Below are 20,950 nucleotides of genomic sequence, written 5' to 3'. Positions count from 1 at the left end.
TTTCATTTGTCCATAAAACCTACCTCATCTGACACCAGTGACATTGTTAAGCAGGATACCTTCATCCGTGTTCGAACATGAAATTTCACAGTTGTGAGTTTAAGATGTTTCTTGCTATTTCGTCTACAAACTAAATAATTATAATTTTTTCAATACAATTAATGATTTCTTTTGTTTCAATTGTGCAATTTATTTAACACAACTTTCAGACACTGCGCTGTTAGGATTTCAGTAGATTGGTATCTATAAATGTGCCGTGAAAGGGGTCATTATCTAGTTAAAAAAAAAAAAAATTGCATTTAGATTTACACAATAACTTAGGAAAAACATGTACTGAGACCTTAGGAAAAACATCCGTAATTTCTTTTTTGTCAAATGACAAGACTTCTAAATTAATATATATATATATACACACACACACACAGATTCTACACAATAACTTTTTTACAGTTAACATACGAAAAATATTTCATAATTAAAAGCCTTAAAGCTACCCATCTACATACGTTTCTATTGTCAAGTATTATGGAAGTGTTAGGAATTTGAGATTTGATATATCTCACATTCATTCTTACCTTAAACCAATTATATTCCCTCTTAGTCTGTCATGATCACAGTTGTATTTACTACTCACAAGTCACAATGTATCTCATATTTTAATTGGAAAGCACAATAACTATACTAGTTTGAAATGAAACATCTATTTGAGTGAACTTTGTACTCAAAATTTGCATGAATTGGTTGATTACTCTCTTAACACAAAAGTTAATAAATAGCTGAATGGCACAGATCACTGTTAGACGTCTAATTAAGGAATTGTAGGAGAAGGGGGCAGAGAAGACCAAAACAGACTTTGGTCAGTTTTGTGGCAGTTATGCTTATGTGTGCAGTTTTTATTATGTGTGTTTTATGAATTGTTGTAATAAATAGGGAAGTTGTGGCAAAGTGATTGGCATTCAGTTATTTGGGATAAAGGATTGGTATGGAGAGACCAGTTTCTATCAATTACTTAATTAAAATGACATTCTAAGCAAGCAAACATTGTGCTATTGATGGATCTTAAGCATGGTATTACACCTAACCCATCCCAAAAAGACGACCAGCTGGTGTAGGCCGGTGAAGATTATCATCAATAAACTGCATCTTGTTCTAGTGTCAATGACATTGTCCTTGACCACACATGGTAGTTCTCTCTGATCAGAAGAGCATCCACAAGAATTGATCATGGATTCTCATTAGGGTGTAAGAACTAAGAAGTGTGAGCTAGAAACTAGACTTAAATAGAAGGAAAAAAAATCACACGATGTGTTGAGCATCTATTGGAGTACATTACACTACTTATATAAAGAATTGCTACTAATAGCAACTACAAAAACGGAAATTGTATTTTTATAGCTAACATCTCACTAACAATTGAAAAGTAACAAAATTATATATGTATCAAATAATATGTGTTGAGCAATAAGCTGCTACTCATTATCCCAGTGATAATCCCAGTGATAATCTATGTTAGGAATGTCAACAAAATGATGGGCACCACTACAAGTATCTCATTGCAGTGCTGATCTTTAAATATTTCCCATAATTCTAACCAAATTCCAACCTGTATTTTCTCTCACTCACACTATCAAGGGAAATCTAATTGTGCAGACTTACAATATCATTTTTGATATAGTAAGCAACATAGAATAAAGACGGTGAGAGTTCACACCTTAAGGCGATGCAGCTCACCAAAATTTAACTTGGCACATGGCAGATCCCCTTGGTAGATCAGAAATTTTTTTCAACCACTCCTTTGTTTTCGGTTGGTCTAGCGACTTTAGCCAATATTCATAAATAATCATTGTCTTCAAAACAAGTCCATTTTGCAAAACATACCCAATAAATTCCATCTCATTTCCTATATATCCTTGAAAGCGAATAAAGGTCAAATGGGATACGAGGTATTTAGGAACACTTTTAGGCTTTGCCTCCCATTTATATGAAGGTGATGAATCATACGATCGATTTACCTGGCAACAACGGACAACTCGCATATAAGATCCAAGCAAAAAACACACGCACACAATAAAGCTTTAGTTAAAGGGGCCAAACCTTTTTGAACAGATATGTTGTGAAAGATTGTAGCAAAGGACATTTTTGAAGCATGTCGAACAGAAAAGTTGAGTTGAAAGAGAGAAGTCCGAGCTGTAGATGAAGCAAATAACGAAATTCTGGAAAATCTCCCAACAGCAGCGGCATCGCAGAATGTGATACATCGAGATATGCTTCTTCCACGTTGTGAAAGTTCCCAACAGCAGTGGCATCGCAGAATGTGATATGTTTGAGGCTAAGGTACTTGAGACCAGGTGCGTCTATTTCAAGCAAAGCCCCAACATCATTCTCAACAGTGATTTTTAACCTCTTCAAGGAAGATGGCACCCGAATTATGGCCAAAGATTCAGGATTAAATGAAATTTCCAGATTTTCGAGAACGGAGCAGCGAGAGAGAAGGATATTCACGGAATTCAAATCCAAGCGGTACTCTAGTAGTTGCAACACCTTCAGTGAAGGTAAGCAAAATACCGAAGATTCTTGCAATTGCAACAAGATATAGCCATTGAGACTGAGGTACATTACATGAATGTTACATTATCATCATATATCATATCGCATCTATATTAAATCAGAATAGTTGAACTAAGTAAAATAATTGTGGTTAAATATGTTTTTAGTCTCCAACGTTTAGGGATTAAAAGCAAACAGTTATATAATTTATAGAAAAAGAAGGTACTAAACATAAAAAAATTAGGCTTAAATAAGCAAATGACCCTTGTAAATATCAAACATTTTGGTTTAAGTCCATGTAAAAATACTTTTTTGGTTTCAGTCCTTGCAAATATATAATCAATTCATATTGAAATTGTCCTATAATATTCCCTTTAGTCCTTAATTTGAAGGACCAAAATAAAATATTTTACACATTAGGACCAAATCCACTATGAATCAAACCAAACAATTGAGCTGAAGTGGTTAATGAGCTCTACTAAAACCAAGGACCAAATCCAATATAAATCAATTTTGTAAAGACTAAAACATAACAACAAGGTCCAAAAGCAAAAATATATATTTGCAAGCACTAAAACAAAACAAAAATTTACAATGACTAAAACCAAAACTTTTGATATTTGTAAGGATCATTTGCATAATTTTACAAACATACTTTGTTTTTTCTCAAGTGGCTAGAAATTCACCCGAGCGAGTGGGAATCTCTTACCTATTTTACAATTATTAAAACCAAAAAGTTTGATATTTGTATGATCATTTTCATAATTTTACAAACATACTTTGTTTTTTCCTCAAGTGGCTAGAAATTCACCTTAATTTTCAAACCAACCCATTTACTATCTATTATTTGATTGACTAATCCTTTATATTAGAATGGATGAAGAGTCAAATGGGTTGGCAGAGTGAGTGGGAATCTCTTAACTCTTTTTTTGTTGGTGTCCGCAGTTCGAACCCCAAACCTATAATATACTCTGCATTTAAGTAAATCACCAGTCAATGACAATGTGTCAACAACAATACTCGAAAGGAATTGATACCTGAGGGAGACAAGGTTAGAGCAGCAAGAGAAGAGTGTAAGAGGCAGATTACTGAAACCGTCGGCAGAGAAGATAGTGAGATGAAACTCCTCAAGGTGGGGTCCAATGGCAGTACTGATCCACGTGTCAATTGAATGCCCAGCGAACGGATCGGGATAGATATGATCGCATGAGAGACGGAACTTCCGAATGACGCGTGAGCGACGAAGAGAGAGGACAGTGTTGACGAAAACGGTGAACAACATAAATTGTTCGTTGTATTCGTCGTCTGGACCTTGGTAGGTGTACTCGTCGCAGTTGTCGTGGAAATTGAAGACGTCGAGAGTCTTCCAGAGATGGCGGCATTTGCGAGAGACGAGGCTCATGTCGACGGAGGTTTTGGTAGGGAGGAAGGAGAGAATGTGACATAGTAAGGAATTTGGTAGAGTGGTGAGTCTGTCAATGCCTTCGTTCTCTTCCTCCATTGTTTGTTTTTGTTTCGTTTCTTTCACTCTGAACTTCAGAGTCACACCAATCAACCTCCTCCTTCTTCTTCAAATCAAACAAAAGAGTGGGTTTGATTTTTAATTTTATTTTTCATGAAATGAGGCTTGTTGAATTTTTCCTTTTCTTCTTCTGAAAGTGTGGTTGAACTGAGAAAAAAGGGAAATCTTAACCAGTGTCTAACTTGTCATTGCATACACATAGAATAAGTTGGTCAATTTTTTTCTTCGATTAATCTGATTAAGTTTTCCACATACAATCATATCGTCATATATGAATCGATATTATATATCATATTTTTTTTTTTTTTTTTTGCTAGAATGACAAATGACGTTAAACATTAAAAACTCATAATCACCTACAGAGAAGTAGGGGTTTTAACCCAATCATGTCGTCCGAGATAATAATTTTACTGATTGAGTTGAAGTCGTGGACTTTTGAATGTAAATATTCTATGTAAGAATTTTACACCAAAGTCATTCAATTTTATTAATGTACATATAATTTTTTTTATATAACTGTAAAAAAAAAACTATTTCACATGTCCTATGTTTGCCATTTTAGCAAAACATTTTGAGATTACATTGATTCTCATTTACAATACAATTTTTATTGTTATTACTATTGTTATTAGATTTTTTCTAGTAACACACTAAAAATTGTAAGTTACACTCCAATCTCTTTAAAAATTAATTATAATACCAAAATTATCCTTATTCACGTAGATTTTTCAAAAAAATAAATAAATCATCTTCCACCCTAAATTCCACCGGTTTCTCACAAAAATCCAAGGATATATATGTTGTCCTTAAAATTTCGCGTGCATAGATGTGATTTAAAGTAAGAGTATCTTCTCTAAATTGATTCCACTTGCATGGAAGTGGTAAGCTAGTCCAATCTGGAAGCGAAAAGAGTACTAATCTGAGCTCAATCTCTGGAAATGTATGTTTCTCTTCTTAAATTCATGTAAATTCTAATTTCTTGCTATTTTGTGGCTTGAAAAAAAATCAACGATTTAAGTTTGGAGTTGTCATGAGGGGCATATTTATATGATATTTTAGGGTATGTTTTTAGTAGTTTTTCTTGCATTTGAAGGCAAATAAGATGTGGATACCCATGATATCCTGATCTCAAATCAATCTTACTAAACACCTCTGCACCGACCAGCTGATCCATCAAATCATCAATCATTGGAAGTGGATACCGATTTTTAATCGTCACTTTGTTCAACTGCCAATAATCCACACACAACCTCATGCTTCCATCTTTCTTCTTAACCAACAACACTATAGCACCCCACGGCGAAACACTCAGCCTGATAACCTGCTTCTCAAGCAACTCTTCTAACTGTTTCTTCAATTCACCCAACTCTGATGCAGACATCCGATACGGCGCAATCGAAATAAGACTCGTTCCTGGTACCAAATCAATTGCAAACTCAACTTCCCTCTCCGGCGGTAACTCGGTAATATCATCTGGAAAAACTTCAGGAAACTCTTGCACTACCGACAATTCACTAGCTCCTTTCTCACCACTAACCTTCAATGATGCAAACATCATAGACACACAAGCTTCACCATCTAGAGATTTCTTCACTTGCTCCGCGGTCTAGAACTTCCTATCTAACTCTTCTACCGGCTTAGAAAAAGTCACACTCTTAGTCAAACAATTAATGCTAACCCCAAAAGCTAACAACCAATCCATACCAAAAATCACATCCATATGCTTCAACGGAAAACAAGATCCAACTCAAAATCAACATTACCAAAATTAACAGGACACTTAGCACAAACCACAACCAACTGAGCCTCCGCAGCCAAAGATACATTCCCTTGCCAGACTAACACAAACCACTAACCGATAAGAAAACAGCACAACAAAGTAAATGCCGAAGGTACTATGCTACCATTCGCACACGACAGGGAAATACAACAAGTATTAGTCCAGACAAGACTGACCATGACTCTGATACCAACTTGTAACACTCCTATTTCTATTAAAGCAATTAAACATGCGAATAATACATTTATTCATGAAATAGAGGCTACGCCACATTCAAAATTCAAAAGTCAATAAACATGTATATAAACCTCAACAGTTGCAGCGGAATATAAACCAGAGTAATCCGAATATGTACATGTCATCAATCAATAAATCACATCACATAGATGCATCTCAAAAATCCCAAACAAAACGGGTAATCTCCAACAAACAAAATCCAAAAGTAACCTAATCTAGACCGACGCAACAAGCCTAGATCAGAGCCGACTCAACACCGATACGAGAGAAAGCTACCGATATCACCAAGCACAAACTCACCAAGCACTAATCCTGCACAACGTCTACCCATCCATACAGATAGGCAGGCGGTCCATCACAGATCCACTGGGGGTAAGTATTACATTATCATAATCCAAATAGTAGATAACATGAATATTTCAATTAACAACATGCATTTGATCAATAATAATCACACATTAAAACTTACATCATACCCCAATATTTCACATCAATATTCATCAATCATATGAATAATTATCAATTCACAAATATTCGTTCACAATCACCAATCACATTTATCATGAATAATCATTAATCACATTCCATGAACAATCACATATATCAAATAAGACTTATGTCATGATATGCACTTATTGACACATAAATGCATGTGGTACCAAATCTCCAAAAGGTCGTCACCTCCGATGGAACAACTCAACATCGTATGTAAGGGTTCACCCCCGCTTTACATAATCTCTGAAGTAAAAGAGCTCAACTCTTTTACAACAACACGAGTATGATGCATGGACATGTAACAAGACTCGATAATGCGACAACAATCACAATTTTCTCCACAATATATAGGACAACACCCAATTATATTGTTCATCTCCACATCATTTGCATTATCAAGGAAACATGTCCCTACACAATTAAATCATAGCATTCATCATCACCACATCAACATGATCATCAATAATCAACAATGTCATTCAACATCAACTATCACATATAGTTTCACCATTTCAAGCATTCTCATATTCCAAGTAATAGGGAAAACAACATCTCATGATAAATATCATATTCAACATATAACTATTCAACATCAACTATCACATATAGTTTCACCATTCAAGCATTCCTTACATTCTAAGTAAGATAGCATACATATTTCATGATAAACATCATATCCAAAATATAATCACTCATTCATACAACTTCACTTAGTCATACAAGAATGGTCACAATAACTCACAAGACAATTGGCTAAAGAAACATTTTCGAAAAAAATCCAAATCATGTGGCAAACGGCCAACATTGATAATTTTCAAAGCTAGGCAACTTATTCAAGTAGAAATCCTACAATTCAATCTTAATCAATCATATAAGTATGAGCATAGGCAACTTACGAACTATCGATCATTAATTCAAAGATTAGCCTAAGTTCGTATGAGAAAATCCCAAGTTTATACATTCCACATTCCCAAGTTTATACATTCCACATTCCCACCCGAAAATCAAGTATTGCCTAAGTTCGTATGAGAAAATCCCAATATTTGACATGATTAAGACATTGTACTAACCTTACAAGCATTGCCTAAGCCCATAAGAACTGTAGACTAAGCTTGCAACTCCTTTTTGTTCACAAAGACCAAGTTTCGACAATTTCCGAAAAACCGAAACGACAAAATCTCAAATTTCAAACCATTTGGGAAAATTGAAGTTTCGACAAGCCAAATGTGTTCCAGTAGAAAAGTACGTGAAAACAGCAAAAGAACACTTCAAAACGATCGCCTAGGACCCCTGCACGACCACCCCCAAGCACCCGGACACGGAACAACGTTCCCGTTGTCCTGTCCTGGGCGCCTGGCGCTAAGGGTGCAGCGCCTAGCGCTAGCACACTGACATGTGGGCGCCTAGCGCCCTTGTTCAGGCGCAGAGCTCCGTAAACGAGCGTTTTCGCGTGTTTCGACCGCGGGTTTTTCGCAAATTTCGACCAAGAAGCTAATGTTTAAAGTCCTCAATCATCAAAAGTGATCCGAGGCATAACCCGAGGCTCTAACACATCGAACTCGCTCGTTTCGTGGCATATGTACAAGTTATGAAATTGTTAAAATGATTTTCTCAAAACAATAAGTCTTCAACAACAACAACAATTCATTTCTTCCAATTCAACACAATTCACAATAACATCTCAACATAATCCATACCCAAGTCATGCAATGAGATTATCATCAACAATTAACCACAACCAGAACTTATGATCATGCATTCCATCATATTTCAACAACAACATGTCGTAATTCACCAATTTCACAAAACCACCAACAACAATCCATTTCTCAACAACAAATCATGAATATGCATACCCAAGCAATGATTCATCAATCACAACATCAATTAACAACCATAACCTCAATTGAACAAGAGACATAACTCAATCCAACCACAACTTAGCGAAATTCACCAATTGAGCACAATTTTCACAACTTATCATTTGTTCCTATTTGAACATGTAATTTCACCATCAATCATACAATTATCATCAATTCATGCATACAAACATATTATCACAGTTGGAGCACGAATTTAGCAACAATTATCCATAATCAAAATTCATACAACATTTGAAAATTTCACAAAATGACGATGATTATGATAAAGACTAACCCCATTACCTTAGATAAAGATTAATCCCAACTTAGACTTCAATTTAGCTCCTAAGCTCACTCCAATCTTGATTCTTCAAGTTCTCCCTCTTCTCTCTAACCCTTGTTCTTCTCTTCTCCCACTTTCTCTCTCTAGAAAATATCTTATGAAATGAATGAATGATATTTTCCTAAGACACTCATTAGGTATAACCCTTAATGGGCCTAACCTAGTTTCTAGTGGGTTTAACCCATTTCTATTCAAACCAAAAATATTTCTACACTCCAAACGATATTTAACTAATAACGGTAAAATGTCACTAACGGTCACTAAACGGTAAAATCTCAATTTACTCTAGTAACTTAATGAAATAACTATTCTCAATAAACACTAATAGTAATTCCCACCAAAATTATAATTTTACCCATTCTCACAAAATGACCAAAATACCCTTAAGTCCAAAATGACTAAAATACCCTTCTAGCACGGAAACCCATGAAAATGCACCAAATGAAGAATAATCACACACAAACACATAATAAAAGTAATTAAAATAAATCTAGCTAAAAATCGGGCTGTTACACCCCACGCATGTGTGACGACCAGGAGGTGCCTTTTGCATAGGCATGGCAACAAAACCCATACCCGCGGTTACCCGCCCGAACCAAACCCAATTTGACGGGTTTTCCCCGTTTTGACTGGGTTTGGGTATGGGTATGGGTTTTCCCTGATCTCGAAACACGGGTATGAGACGGGTAACGGGTATATAGGTACCCACCCCGAACCCATACCCAAACCCGTCCCAAATGTAAAAAACTACTTTATGTGGATATGTTATGTTATTTTGTTTGATAATTGTCATCTTAATAAAAACTACCATTGATATTTAAAGGATCAACTAAATAATTTTGTCTAACAAATGTGAAAGTGGGCTTATTGTTGGATAATGTATTACAACGTTGCTCTCGGAGATGCAAAAAAACTTATATTTTTTATTAAAAAAATTATTCAATGCGGGGACGAGGATGAGACAGGGATACCCGAACCCGTCGGGGACGGGGATGGGATTCAATTTCTCATCCCCGTTGGGTATGGGTAGGGTAACGGGTAAGTATATGAGAATCGGGTATGGGGACGGGGAAGGTAAAACCCGTCCCCACCCCGTCCCATTGCCATGCCTACTTTTGCATGTTTTCTTAGCCGTTTTTGAATGGAAAACCATGTTTTCTTTCTCTTAACCCCTAAGTAATCATCTAATATAAATAGAGACCCTTGCACAAATTTTATTCATTCATATAGTTAGTGGTCCAAGGCAAATGTCAAACACCAGGAGCTTCAAGGTGGAGGATCTTCATCCTCCCCTTGTTCTCTTTAGGGTATGTTTTTCTATTGTTTTGTAATGATGCCATTTGCTATGAGCAACTGAACCTCTCTCGATTTGGGTTCTAAGATGAACTTATTCTTATTTTTTGGATTCAATTAATAAAGTTTATTTATTCATTATGATTTGAGTTATACTTTATTATCATATGTTTCACCGTTTAAATCTTTTGTAAACTAGGCTAGGGTTCATAAACTAATTCTTGCGCTTTAACCATATCGTTTTATATGATGTTTTCTCAAGAGTCTTTAATTTATGAGGGACCCTTAGGGTATGAAGGTTAAATATCTCCATCGAGTGTAATTCCTTTAGATGACAATTTAGGAGACACCTAAGATGTTGACTTCAAAAGATATATCCATGGCTTTCATAATTGAGTTATGGAGCAATTCGACATCGGTAGGATATTCTTCCTATGAATAAACCATTGTTTATATAATTCTTAGGTCTTAATTAATAGGTACTTTGATTTAATCCAACAAAGAAGGAAGAGAGGATTCAAGGATTCCCTAATCGCCATTACACATCTGAATCACACCAACCTAATCTTGTATTGGGCAGGACAATTAAAACCCTGCAACCACTTTCATGTTTTCTATTTCTATTTACTTCAAATAAGTTTCGCTAATTTCGGAGTTGAATGACAATCTTTGTGGAGACAATAACCTTACAACTTTATTACATATTATGATTTGGTGCACTTGCTAATATTTACACCTTTTGTCCACCAGTTTCCGCTATCACGATACTCAAATCACGTTTCAGATGTTATGTCATGGGCTTGAGTGGCGTGTTAAGAGCATTACAATATGGCAAGTGATATGATATGAACAAGTGTTTATAAATTCTCATTTTACAAGTCAGTTTTCTAAGATTGTGTTAGATCCACAAATAATTCTAAGACTTTTATTGATTCTTAAATTATTTTCACGTAGATCTTATCACTAAAATTGCTTATTCTCAAAGTTGGTAGAGATTTTGGCTGAAAAGAGATTCTCAGACTGTTGTTTCCTTTTTCAAATCTCCTCACAATTTATTTCTTGGCAGTTTAGAAACCATTGGTTCCATTGTTTAAATATGATTAAGGATCTTTCTTTTATGTTGGTTCATATCTCTCAAGAAGAAAATTACCGCGCAGGTAAACTTGTTGACATGCTTTTTGCTTGCATGATTTTACTTGGTGTAATGGTATTCCATTCTTTTATTAGTAACGACTTTTTCTTTTTGGAACAAATTAACTAGTCATTCTTGGTTCCTTATTGTACTTCACTATTTTACCTTTTGCCATTATTTTATTCCACTAAATTTTCTTAGTAATGTTTTTAACGAGATAATTAACACTCCTTAAAAAAAAAACAGATGTTGATGTTAATTCACGTTTACTTTTTTTCGGTTTTGAAACAGTCCCCCAACATGTACTATTTGTTTTTTTTTTTATTTAAATGAAAAATGTTGGATGGTGCGAAATATTTTCGCACAAATCATACGAAGCATGTATACACAATTATTATATATTTATGTTTTAGCATAAAGTATCATATACGCGTAAATATGGAAACCAATCTCTATAGTTTTGTGGGACTTAGATGGATAGTAAATTCTCTCTAATTAAGTTTTAAGGATGTTATATGTCTAATGTTGGATTCGAACCTAAATAGAAGATATCGGCATCATCTCATCTAATCTAAACACTCTTGATTGCAATCATTCATCATATCTTTGTTTTGTTAAAAAAAATTAGCTTCTGGTTATGCACGGGAAAAAGAAAAAAAGCTTCTAGGTTTATTTGAGTGTTGTCAATACTGACGGTGACTCGGTGTTATACTTTCATTGCACCGTCCAGAGAAGGTAATATGGATGATTCGTGAGGTTTTAATTATTTGTAGAGGTAAAGTTGAGATAAATAATGATGATCTATAATCTTTAAGTTAGTAAAAATAAGTTATAAGTTTGTAATAAAGTGACTCTTATCAAACAAGGTTTTTTTAGTCAAATGAGTTTATAAGATATAAATTATAAACTCAAAATCATGTCTTACCAAACAGACCCTAAGATTTAAAAACGTTTAGTCTGTGCAAAATCACGAACTTTCAAGTTTAATCCTAAAAAAATTTATTTACTTTTAGTCTATATTTGCATTTATCCATGTTGAGGACTATATTTATCCATCTTTTTAAAAAGTTTTTAAAATTGAGACTGTTATTGAGCACTATATTTATCCATCTTTTTAAAAAGTTTTTAAAATTGAGACTGTTATTAAAAGCTGCAATATTATGAATGACTAAAATTATCATTAAAATTGTATAGTAACTTTCTTTTAATTTTGCATACATGCTAGGGGGATAATAAAAATACATGCTTCGTGTGATTTGTGGGAAAATATCTCCCACCATTTAACATTACTAAAATTATCATCTTATATTATTTTTTATTATTATTTTTTTCTTCAAGTAGTCTAGTGGCTAGAGCTTATTTTTTATTTTATTTTTTGTCAAGTAATCTAGTAGTTCAGGGAGATTTATTATCTTATATTAATATATGTAAAATGGTAAAATGCACCACAATTATTGTGGGACCAAGTAATCAATCAAGTATTAAAATTCAAAAATGACAAATAGTGGGAAACAAATAAATATGACAAATTATATTTGAGGTTAGAGTACCTGAAAAGAGAGTGATAGGTATACTACTTATACCACCCTTGTGTGGCAATACAATAATAATAAAAAAAATCAATCAATTCCATATCAAAAAAAAAATCAAATATGACAAAAATAAAATAAAATTTTAACCGTATCCTCTCTCATTTCAATTCATTTGTTGGAAAATTTCTCTTTCTTCACCCTAGTTCCATTCATTCCACCATTCACTCTGCCACCACCATTCATTCCGCCACACCCTTCATTCCGTTCAACCCTAGCCGCACCGCCGTCTCCTGCTCCATCTTCCGTTGAACCCTAGCCGTGCCGCTGTGTCCTGCTCCGCCGTGTCCTGCTCCATCTTCCGCTCAACCCTAGCGCGCGCCGCCGTCTCCTGCTCCATCTCCGACGATCTCTTTCACAGTGTTCCTTTTTGAACTCAGGTATTTTCTTCCATATTCCTCTTCCTCTTGGCTGTTACATTTTGTGATTATGTAAGGTCTTGACTGAGATCTTGGGTGATCTAATGTTCTTTGGTCCTGGCTAAGATCTAATTCATGTAAGCATTTCTTTGAAACAGATTTAAGCATTTCTTTGAAACAGTCCTTGAAGCTTGGTTTAGTCTCTTGGTAAATTCACAGAGTTCAATTATTAAAGAAAACTATATGTTAGAAGTTGATTTTTTAAAACAATTTGGTGTATGAAAAGCAAAGATAATAAACATATATTATATAGTAGCAGACATAGTTATTAACAAAAAAGGTTTTAAAAAACGGTCTTGTAGTGCGATTTCACCGTTACAAAACGGTCATGGCAGCCACCGATACCGTTTTCACGGAGTGAACCAAGATCACAGGCGAATTACTAGGTTCTAAATTATAATACTTAGGCAAATTACTATTATGTCTAAATTAAGTAAATATCGAACTAGTTGAATCCAATTTAAAAAAATCTGAATCTCAAATTCAGCAATTCAATTTTCATAGACATTTGAAGCAAGTCATTCATTGATATTCATATGTCAATTCTTAATATTCATAGACAAAAATAGTAGTGGATAGAAGCTAGACATAATAGTAGTGGACGTGAACTAAATTATTCAAGATTGCATTTGACAGTAAACTAAATAATTTTAAGATTGCATTTGACGGTAAACTAAATTATCTAAGTTGTGAAGATGACACACCTTTATATATATTATTTTTTATTTTTACATTAACAATTCACTTGATTGACAATGACAATTGCATTTGTTCCCGTGGTAATTCTAGCATTGTCTAGCCAATAAAATGGTATGTGTATGTGATGAATGTCAATTAGTTTGTTTGATTTCATTAGTGTTTTGTATTTTTGTTAATGCCTTTCCTTATATGCCGCCTTTGGAATTCTTGTTTATTACAGTTACGTCTCAGGCATGAATGTAAGTCGAAGTATATTACTAAAGTCAACGAGAAGCTTACCGAACTTCAAAGGTCTCAAATTCAGAAAACACCATTTAAATGATTATTGAATTTGCCTAAGAAATTAAAGATATCCGAAAATTTGCTTGAAGAATTGGTAGAAAGATGGGATGATAGGAGTGGGGGGTTTGCTATACAAGGTCGGATAATACGGTTTACATCTTTAGATGTATGTTTTGCATTAGGAGTTCGTATAATAGGTGAAAAGGCGAACTTCAAAAAGGACCCTACATCCACTACGAAAGCAATGTTTGATAATGAAGTCATCAATGTAAAAACAATTTATGCTAAAATTATTAATATGGAACGAGACGAAGATGTTGAGAAGTTTTGCCGACTTTATTTACTTCTTGGTTTTTCCGAGTTCTACTTTCCAAATTCAAGTGTTAAGGTTAGTGGTTGGTGCCTAAAAATGTTAGACAACTTGAACTCCATTGGGAGATACAATTGGGGTGTCGCTGTTTATGAAACTCTTGCTTGCAGTTTAAATCAAGTAGTGACTCTTTTTTGTGAAGGAAAAAATTCTTCACGGTTACAAATTAAGGGATGCGCTCTTGTATTACAGGTATGTTATTGTATGATCATTTGATATGTTTATAGGCCACTCTTTGTCATCATATATGTCTTCTGTGAAGAGTATAATATATATGTCAAGAATGAAATGTAACATAGTTTATATATTACAAGAGTTTCTTGAGTTTGAGTTTTTGGATTCTAAGGTTGATATATCCTCATAATGCTGCTTCTTTTTCTTCATGATTTCTTGACTTGATGTTTAAGCTTATTTTATGATGGTGTGAATTGCAATTGAATATGAAATTAAGAGTTATAGGCTTGATTGTTGTTTTCTGAATGAAAAGAAATTGTTATAAATTGTATGTTGGTTGTTACTAATTATGCTATATACTTGTTGCGTCATTTATCTATAAAAGTTTTGCATCTACTTAATATTGTATTATGATTGTGACCTTGAGTATTGATTTCAAGTTATGTTGGGTTACATAAAAAATTGTGAAGTTTAACTTTAATTTGATGTTTAGTTTTTGTCTTCATGTCATATTGTGACATGATTATAATTGATCTTTTATTCATTGATATTTAGAGCTTGTTAGTAACTGTGACTTAAACAAGTGTAACTCACATTAAAATGTAGTAATAATTTGTAAGCACTTTTAAATACAGATGATTGCCGTTGAATTTGAGTATATAAACTTATAACTCTATATGACATAGGATGAAGTTTTATAGGAGATGAAAGATTGTTTGTTTTGTAGGCCACTCTTTGTCTTCATGCCATTTTATGGCAACAATTTAATTTAATTAATTAATTTTTATTAAATTATAATAGTCATATTATATATGTATATATAGGTATGGGCTCTAGAGCATGTACTAGGATACGAACGAAGTTATCATGATTCTCCATTGACGTTTCCACGATTTATGAAGGCGCGTGGTGTTAGTTTGGTTGGCAAAAATATATCACACTTGCTTGGTAATTATTTGATAAGGTTGAATAAATATTATTATTTATATTTAACTATATGAATTTTGTATATAGGGTTTAAGCGGTGTCAATAGTTCATTAATATTTATATTGTATCAACCTTGCCAGGTTATTGAAGAGTTAAGTGCAACTAAAGAAGAGGTTGCAAATGAAGTTGTGAGGGAGGCGTTAGATCGAGCGCCAAGTGGATATATTAAATGGAGACCAGATCCTATTATTAGTCAGTTAATTGTTAACAATCGCCTGTTGGGTGAAGCAAACAAAGGACTTTCCGCAAGGATATCTCTTCTTGAATCGGAAACTAGAGAGATGAAGAAGTTATACGGTAGTGCACAATCCAGTTATGTGGACGAAGGTGTCTTCAATGATGAAGGTGTCGACGAGGACGTCTCCATGGATGAGATTGAAAGAGTTATTGAAAGTGAGGTGGCAAATGTATCATATGATGAAGCACATCATGCATCAAATCTCTTAACTAGAATTAAGGACAAGCCAAGAAACCGTGTAAAAAGTGGGGTTCTGCTTTCCCCATGGGTGAAGGATGGACGCATAAAGAAGAAGATTTAAATTAGTATAGTGTTTTGATATGATTGCAATGTAGATGTTTTTTGATGCTATTTTTTATTTAGTAGGACAATGTCGCACCTATAATATTAATGGAAACACCATATGTTGTTAGTTACTAACATTGTTGAACTATCCTACAGCTTAATGAGTCACTCTGCCTGTTATGTAATAAATTTTATTAGGAGGTTTCTTTTTATGTTTTATTCTTTTATATAAAAAATGTTTGTGTCTTTATTGACAGGTAAAATCTTGGCATGTGTATATCTTTTGCATGAGTTAAAGGGCGACTAATACCCATCTTTGACAGGATTTGGTGAAATGTTACCAAACTTAAGTTTGAAAAGGCTTTTAGTGCAGTGATCAAATGAGATTATGTGTTCGATTCGCGTAAAACAAGATTAGTTACACCTGAGAATGATAAACTAACCAAATATATGGCATGTATGACCATAATTTTACAAATGTGTGACCACTATTTTTTTCATAAATTAGAACTTGTCCGTCCTTAGGTGTGATATACTCGCAGATTGTATAACTATTTATTTCTGGTTGGAAAAGCTTTTAGTGCACTGATCAAATGAGATCATGTGTTCGATTCGCGTAAAACAAAATTAGTGACACCTGTGAAAGATAAACTAACCAAATATATGGCTTGTATGACCATAATTTTACAATTGCGTGACCACTTTTTTCATAAATTAGAAGTTGTCCGTCTTTAGGCGTGATAAACGCGCATATTGTAAAAATACTTATTTCTGGTCGGAATGGTTTTTAGTGCAGTGTTCAAATGAGATTATGTGTTCGATTTGCGTAAAACAAGATTTGTTACACGTGGGAATGATAAACTAGCCAAATATATTGCCTGTATGACCATAAATTTACAAATGCGTGACCACTATTTTTTCAGAAATTAGAACTTGTCCGTCTTTAGGCATGATAAACTCGCAGATTCTACAAGAAGTTATTTATGGTTGGAAATGCTTTAAGTGTAGTGACCAAATTAGATTATGTCTTCAATTCGCCTAAAACGGGATTAGTTATCCTGGGAAAGATAAACTAGCCAAATATATGTTATGTGTGACCACATTTTTTAAGGTGCGTGACCACTATTTTTTCAGAAATTAGAACTTGTCCGTCTTTAGGCGTGATAAACTCGCAGATTCTACAAGAAGTTATTTATCGTTGGAAAGGCTTTAAGTGTAGTGACCAAATTATATTATGTCTTCGATTCACTTAAAACGGGATTAGTTATATCTGGGAAAGATAAACTAACCAAATATATGTTCTGTGTGACCACATTTTTTAAGGTGCGTGACCACTATTTTTTCAGAAATTAGAACTTGTCCATCTTTAGGCGTGATAAACTCGCAGATTCTACAAGAAGTTATTTATGGTTGGAAAGGCTTTAAGTGTAGTGACCAAATTAGATTATGTCTTCGATTCACCTAAAACGGGATTAGTTATATCTGGGAAAGATAAACTAGCTAAATATATGTTCTCTGTGACCACATTTTTTAAGGTGCGTGACCACTATTTTTTTCAGAAATTAGAACTTGTCCGTCTTTAGGCGTGATAAACTCGCAGATTCTACAAGAAGTTATTTATGGTTGGAAAGACTTTAAGTGTAGTGACCATATTAGATTATGTCTTCGATTAGCCTAAAATGGGATTAGTTATCCTGGGAAAGATAAACTAGCCAAATATATGGTCTGTGTTACCACATTTTTTAAGATGCGTGAGCACTATTTTTTCAGAAATTAGAATTTGTCCGTCTTTAGGCGTGATAAACTCGCAGATTCTAAAAGAAGTTATTTATGGTAGGAAAAGCTTTTAGTGCAGTGATTCAAAATATTTGGCACACAAGTGATATTTTTCCCTTAGTTAAAATCAAGAAGCCAAATATATGGAACATTCATATACTTGTAAGTTGTAACAACACAAGTAACTTACAATTATTTAAGCAAATGATAAGATTACATCCTAACTGTTCCATCTAAAACCCCTCTAATAGAATCTGAATACTGAGAAGGGAACAACACATTATCATAAAGAAGACCAGCAACAGCTGCACCAACCAAAGGACCAACCCAATAGACAGCTTGATTCCTGAATGTTCTAGCAATGGAAGCAGAACCAAAAGCACATGCATGGTTGATTCACCCACCAGAGAATGGACCTGCTGCTAACACACCTGCTCCTGCTATTAAACCAATTACAAGTGTTCCTGTTGAACTTACTTGACCACGCCTAGTGTCCATTGCATCATAAATTGTGTACACTAACACAAATGTTACTATACCCTCTAATATTGATGCTCCAAATCCTGTCATCTCTTCTGCAATTGGATATGTTGGCACATGCTGCAAAAAATATACAAGAGTGTATGGGCCATTATTGCATAAGTACTAAAAAGATGTGCAGATCCTGATAAGAAATCTCACTTCATTCATTAGTGAATTAAGGGTAACAAATCTCACTTCATTTACAATCCATTCTTTAAGTAAAACTTCAGTGGACTAATCATCATATCATGCATTTTAATGTGAACATAAGAGTATGAATTTTCATATTAGAACGTACCGTGAACCGAAATAACGTACCGACTATGCATATCCCCCATGTACCGAATTCTTTTGAGGGTTTAATGCTTCATAGTCTTCAATGACATAACATTAGCTAACAACACACTTGTACTCTCTTGATTTTCTTCCATATTCTGAAATTTATAGTGTAGCTCTTGTTTTTTCATCAACAATTTTAAAATACACACATTACATCATCAAAGCACTAACATCTACAACTAAACAACTATTAATTGACAAGAATACGATGACAAGTTAATGTAACCGATTTTTAACTAAAGTGTAAGTTACAGATAACCAAATAAGCGAACCATATAACCATAATTTGTCAAAGACGTAACCATTTTTTCTCTGTATTTAAAATTGGTCGTCATTCTCATATCCGAGCTAACAACATAAAATATGATGCCCTTAATAATCTAAAGTACATGTATGGTGGTAACTTTGAATGTCTCACCGACAAATTGGCTTGAATTAATTTTTTTTTTTTGCACAGGTAAGTTAATGACCAAATAATTGAACAACATACCATAATTTGTCAATGTCGTAACAACAATTCTTTCATACGTTCAAAATTGGTTGTCTTTATATGTTTCGACTTCACATTAGATATTAGAATGTCTTTAATAATCCAACCATGAATTTGCACAAGTCTGTTAAGAATAATCCTTGCAAATTGAAAATACAATTTTTTAGAAGATCTAGAACAATACCTGCAAATTGAAAATGTACAATTTTTTAGAAGATCTAAATTAGCATCAATTTTCAGAGATTAGATATTGCAAAGAAAAGAAGAAGTTTCATGGGGTAAAGGTTTAAAATAAAGCTTGGTTTAGAATTTTCCCACTTACTATCAAAGAACCACTCCTTGCAATTTTCAGAGATTAGAATTTTCCAGTTATGGTGGTGACCGATGATGAAGGTGGTGGTGGTGGCGGCCGACGAGAAAGAGAGAGGAGGACAAACGACCGGCCATCAAAGGGAGAGGTGGGGCGAAGGGCAAGGATGCGACGGTGGCCGGTGGTGGTGGCGGGTGAGTGAGAGGCAGAGTGAGAAGGAGAAGAAAGGTAGATCTAAGAGAGAGAAGAGGGTGAGAAAGAGAAAGCTGTGTGAAATTTCCAAAATACCCATGCCACATAAGGGGTGTATATGGGGATGTACATGAAAGTGTGTCTACCAATCATTTTCCACCTGAAAAGTAGTTGAAAGGTAAACCAAGATATTCAAGTGAAGACATGTTTGAAATTGTTTGAGGTATGAGTCTAGACAACTTGTTGTTACCAATTTTCAATACTTTTAACCGACGAAGATTACCAATAGATTGTGGAAGAAAACCACTAAAATTGTTAGCACCAAGATATAAATACTGAAGTTGTGATAAGTCCCCCAATGCGTTAGGAATTCCTCCAACAAACTCGTTATAGCTGAAATCAAGAACTTTTAATCGACACAAGCTACATAACTCTGTAGGAAGCTGACCACCGAAGCTATTGTTTTTGAGGTCAAGTATAACAAGGAAGGACAAATTCCCCAAGTTTGGGGAAACGGTACCTCTAAGATCATGTGTCGGAGAATCAAACTATAAACTCTACCGTGTCGCTCATCACAAGTTACACCAACCCAAGTGCATACGGAAGAGGAGGTTGACCAATTATTAGCCAACGTACCATAGGGGTCTGAAGTAATTAGGGATTTGAAAGCTATAAGAGCAGATTGATCTGTTGTGATGTTTTTTGTATTCGCAGTTAAGCAAAAAACAATGTAGTGAAAGTGAAAAAAGAAAGATATGAGCTAATAGATTAACCATTTTCCTTAGCATGTGTTTGGATAAGAGATGTGATGCATGCATGGGACTCATGGCCATAGGACATTTATAGTGATTAAAAAATGAGCTTCCAACAATATTATTAATATCAACGTGTCTTTCACTTCCCACTTTTTCTTATTTTGAATAAATGTAAGATTCAGACAGAGATCATAGCATTTGTTGGACTTGGGTATATATACGACTAGCTAGATAGATATTGGAATGATTTCTTTATCTTTGACCAAAATACAATCTGGGAGGAACTATAAGTGAAAAGGGTTTCCAATTTT

The 20,950-nt window shown here is 34.3% G+C and overlaps 1 protein-coding gene and 1 pseudogene across 1 annotated transcript; both read right to left on the bottom strand.

The window, feature by feature from the left end:
* Nucleotides 1-1,308: 1,308 nt before the first annotated feature.
* On the bottom strand, nt 1,309-4,240 carry LOC25502770 (F-box/LRR-repeat protein At3g26922). The gene is made up of 3 exons (XM_013590324.3): nt 3,585-4,240; nt 2,095-2,605; nt 1,309-2,012 (listed from the first exon to the last, which is right to left on the bottom strand). The coding sequence occupies exons 1-3, from the start codon at nt 4,046-4,048 to the stop codon at nt 1,728-1,730; spliced, it is 1,260 nt and encodes a 419-aa protein (XP_013445778.1). The 5' UTR covers nt 4,049-4,240; the 3' UTR covers nt 1,309-1,727.
* A 13,912-nt stretch (nt 4,241-18,152) lies between these two features.
* On the bottom strand, nt 18,153-20,523 carry LOC120577516 (aquaporin TIP2-3-like; annotated as a pseudogene).
* Between the last annotated feature and the right edge of the window lie 427 nt (nt 20,524-20,950).

The sequence above is a fragment of the Medicago truncatula genome, chromosome 8 (assembly GCF_003473485.1).
Source record: "Medicago truncatula cultivar Jemalong A17 chromosome 8, MtrunA17r5.0-ANR, whole genome shotgun sequence".
NCBI classification, from domain to species: domain Eukaryota; kingdom Viridiplantae; phylum Streptophyta; class Magnoliopsida; order Fabales; family Fabaceae; genus Medicago; species Medicago truncatula.
This window is presented reverse-complemented; position numbering and strand designations above follow the sequence as displayed.

Excerpts from the sequence above, each read along its gene's own strand:
- LOC25502770 (XM_013590324.3), bottom strand. The coding sequence starts at position 4,048 with ATGGAGGAAGAGAACGAAGGCATTGACAGACTCACCACTCTACCAAAT. Across the intron at positions 2,606-3,584 it reads TCTAACCTTGTCTCCCTCAG|TCTCAATGGCTATATCTTGT; the intron begins GTATCAATTCCT and ends AATGTACCTCAG. Across the intron at positions 2,013-2,094 it reads CAACATATCTGTTCAAAAAG|GTAAATCGATCGTATGATTC; the intron begins GTTTGGCCCCTT and ends CGTTGTTGCCAG.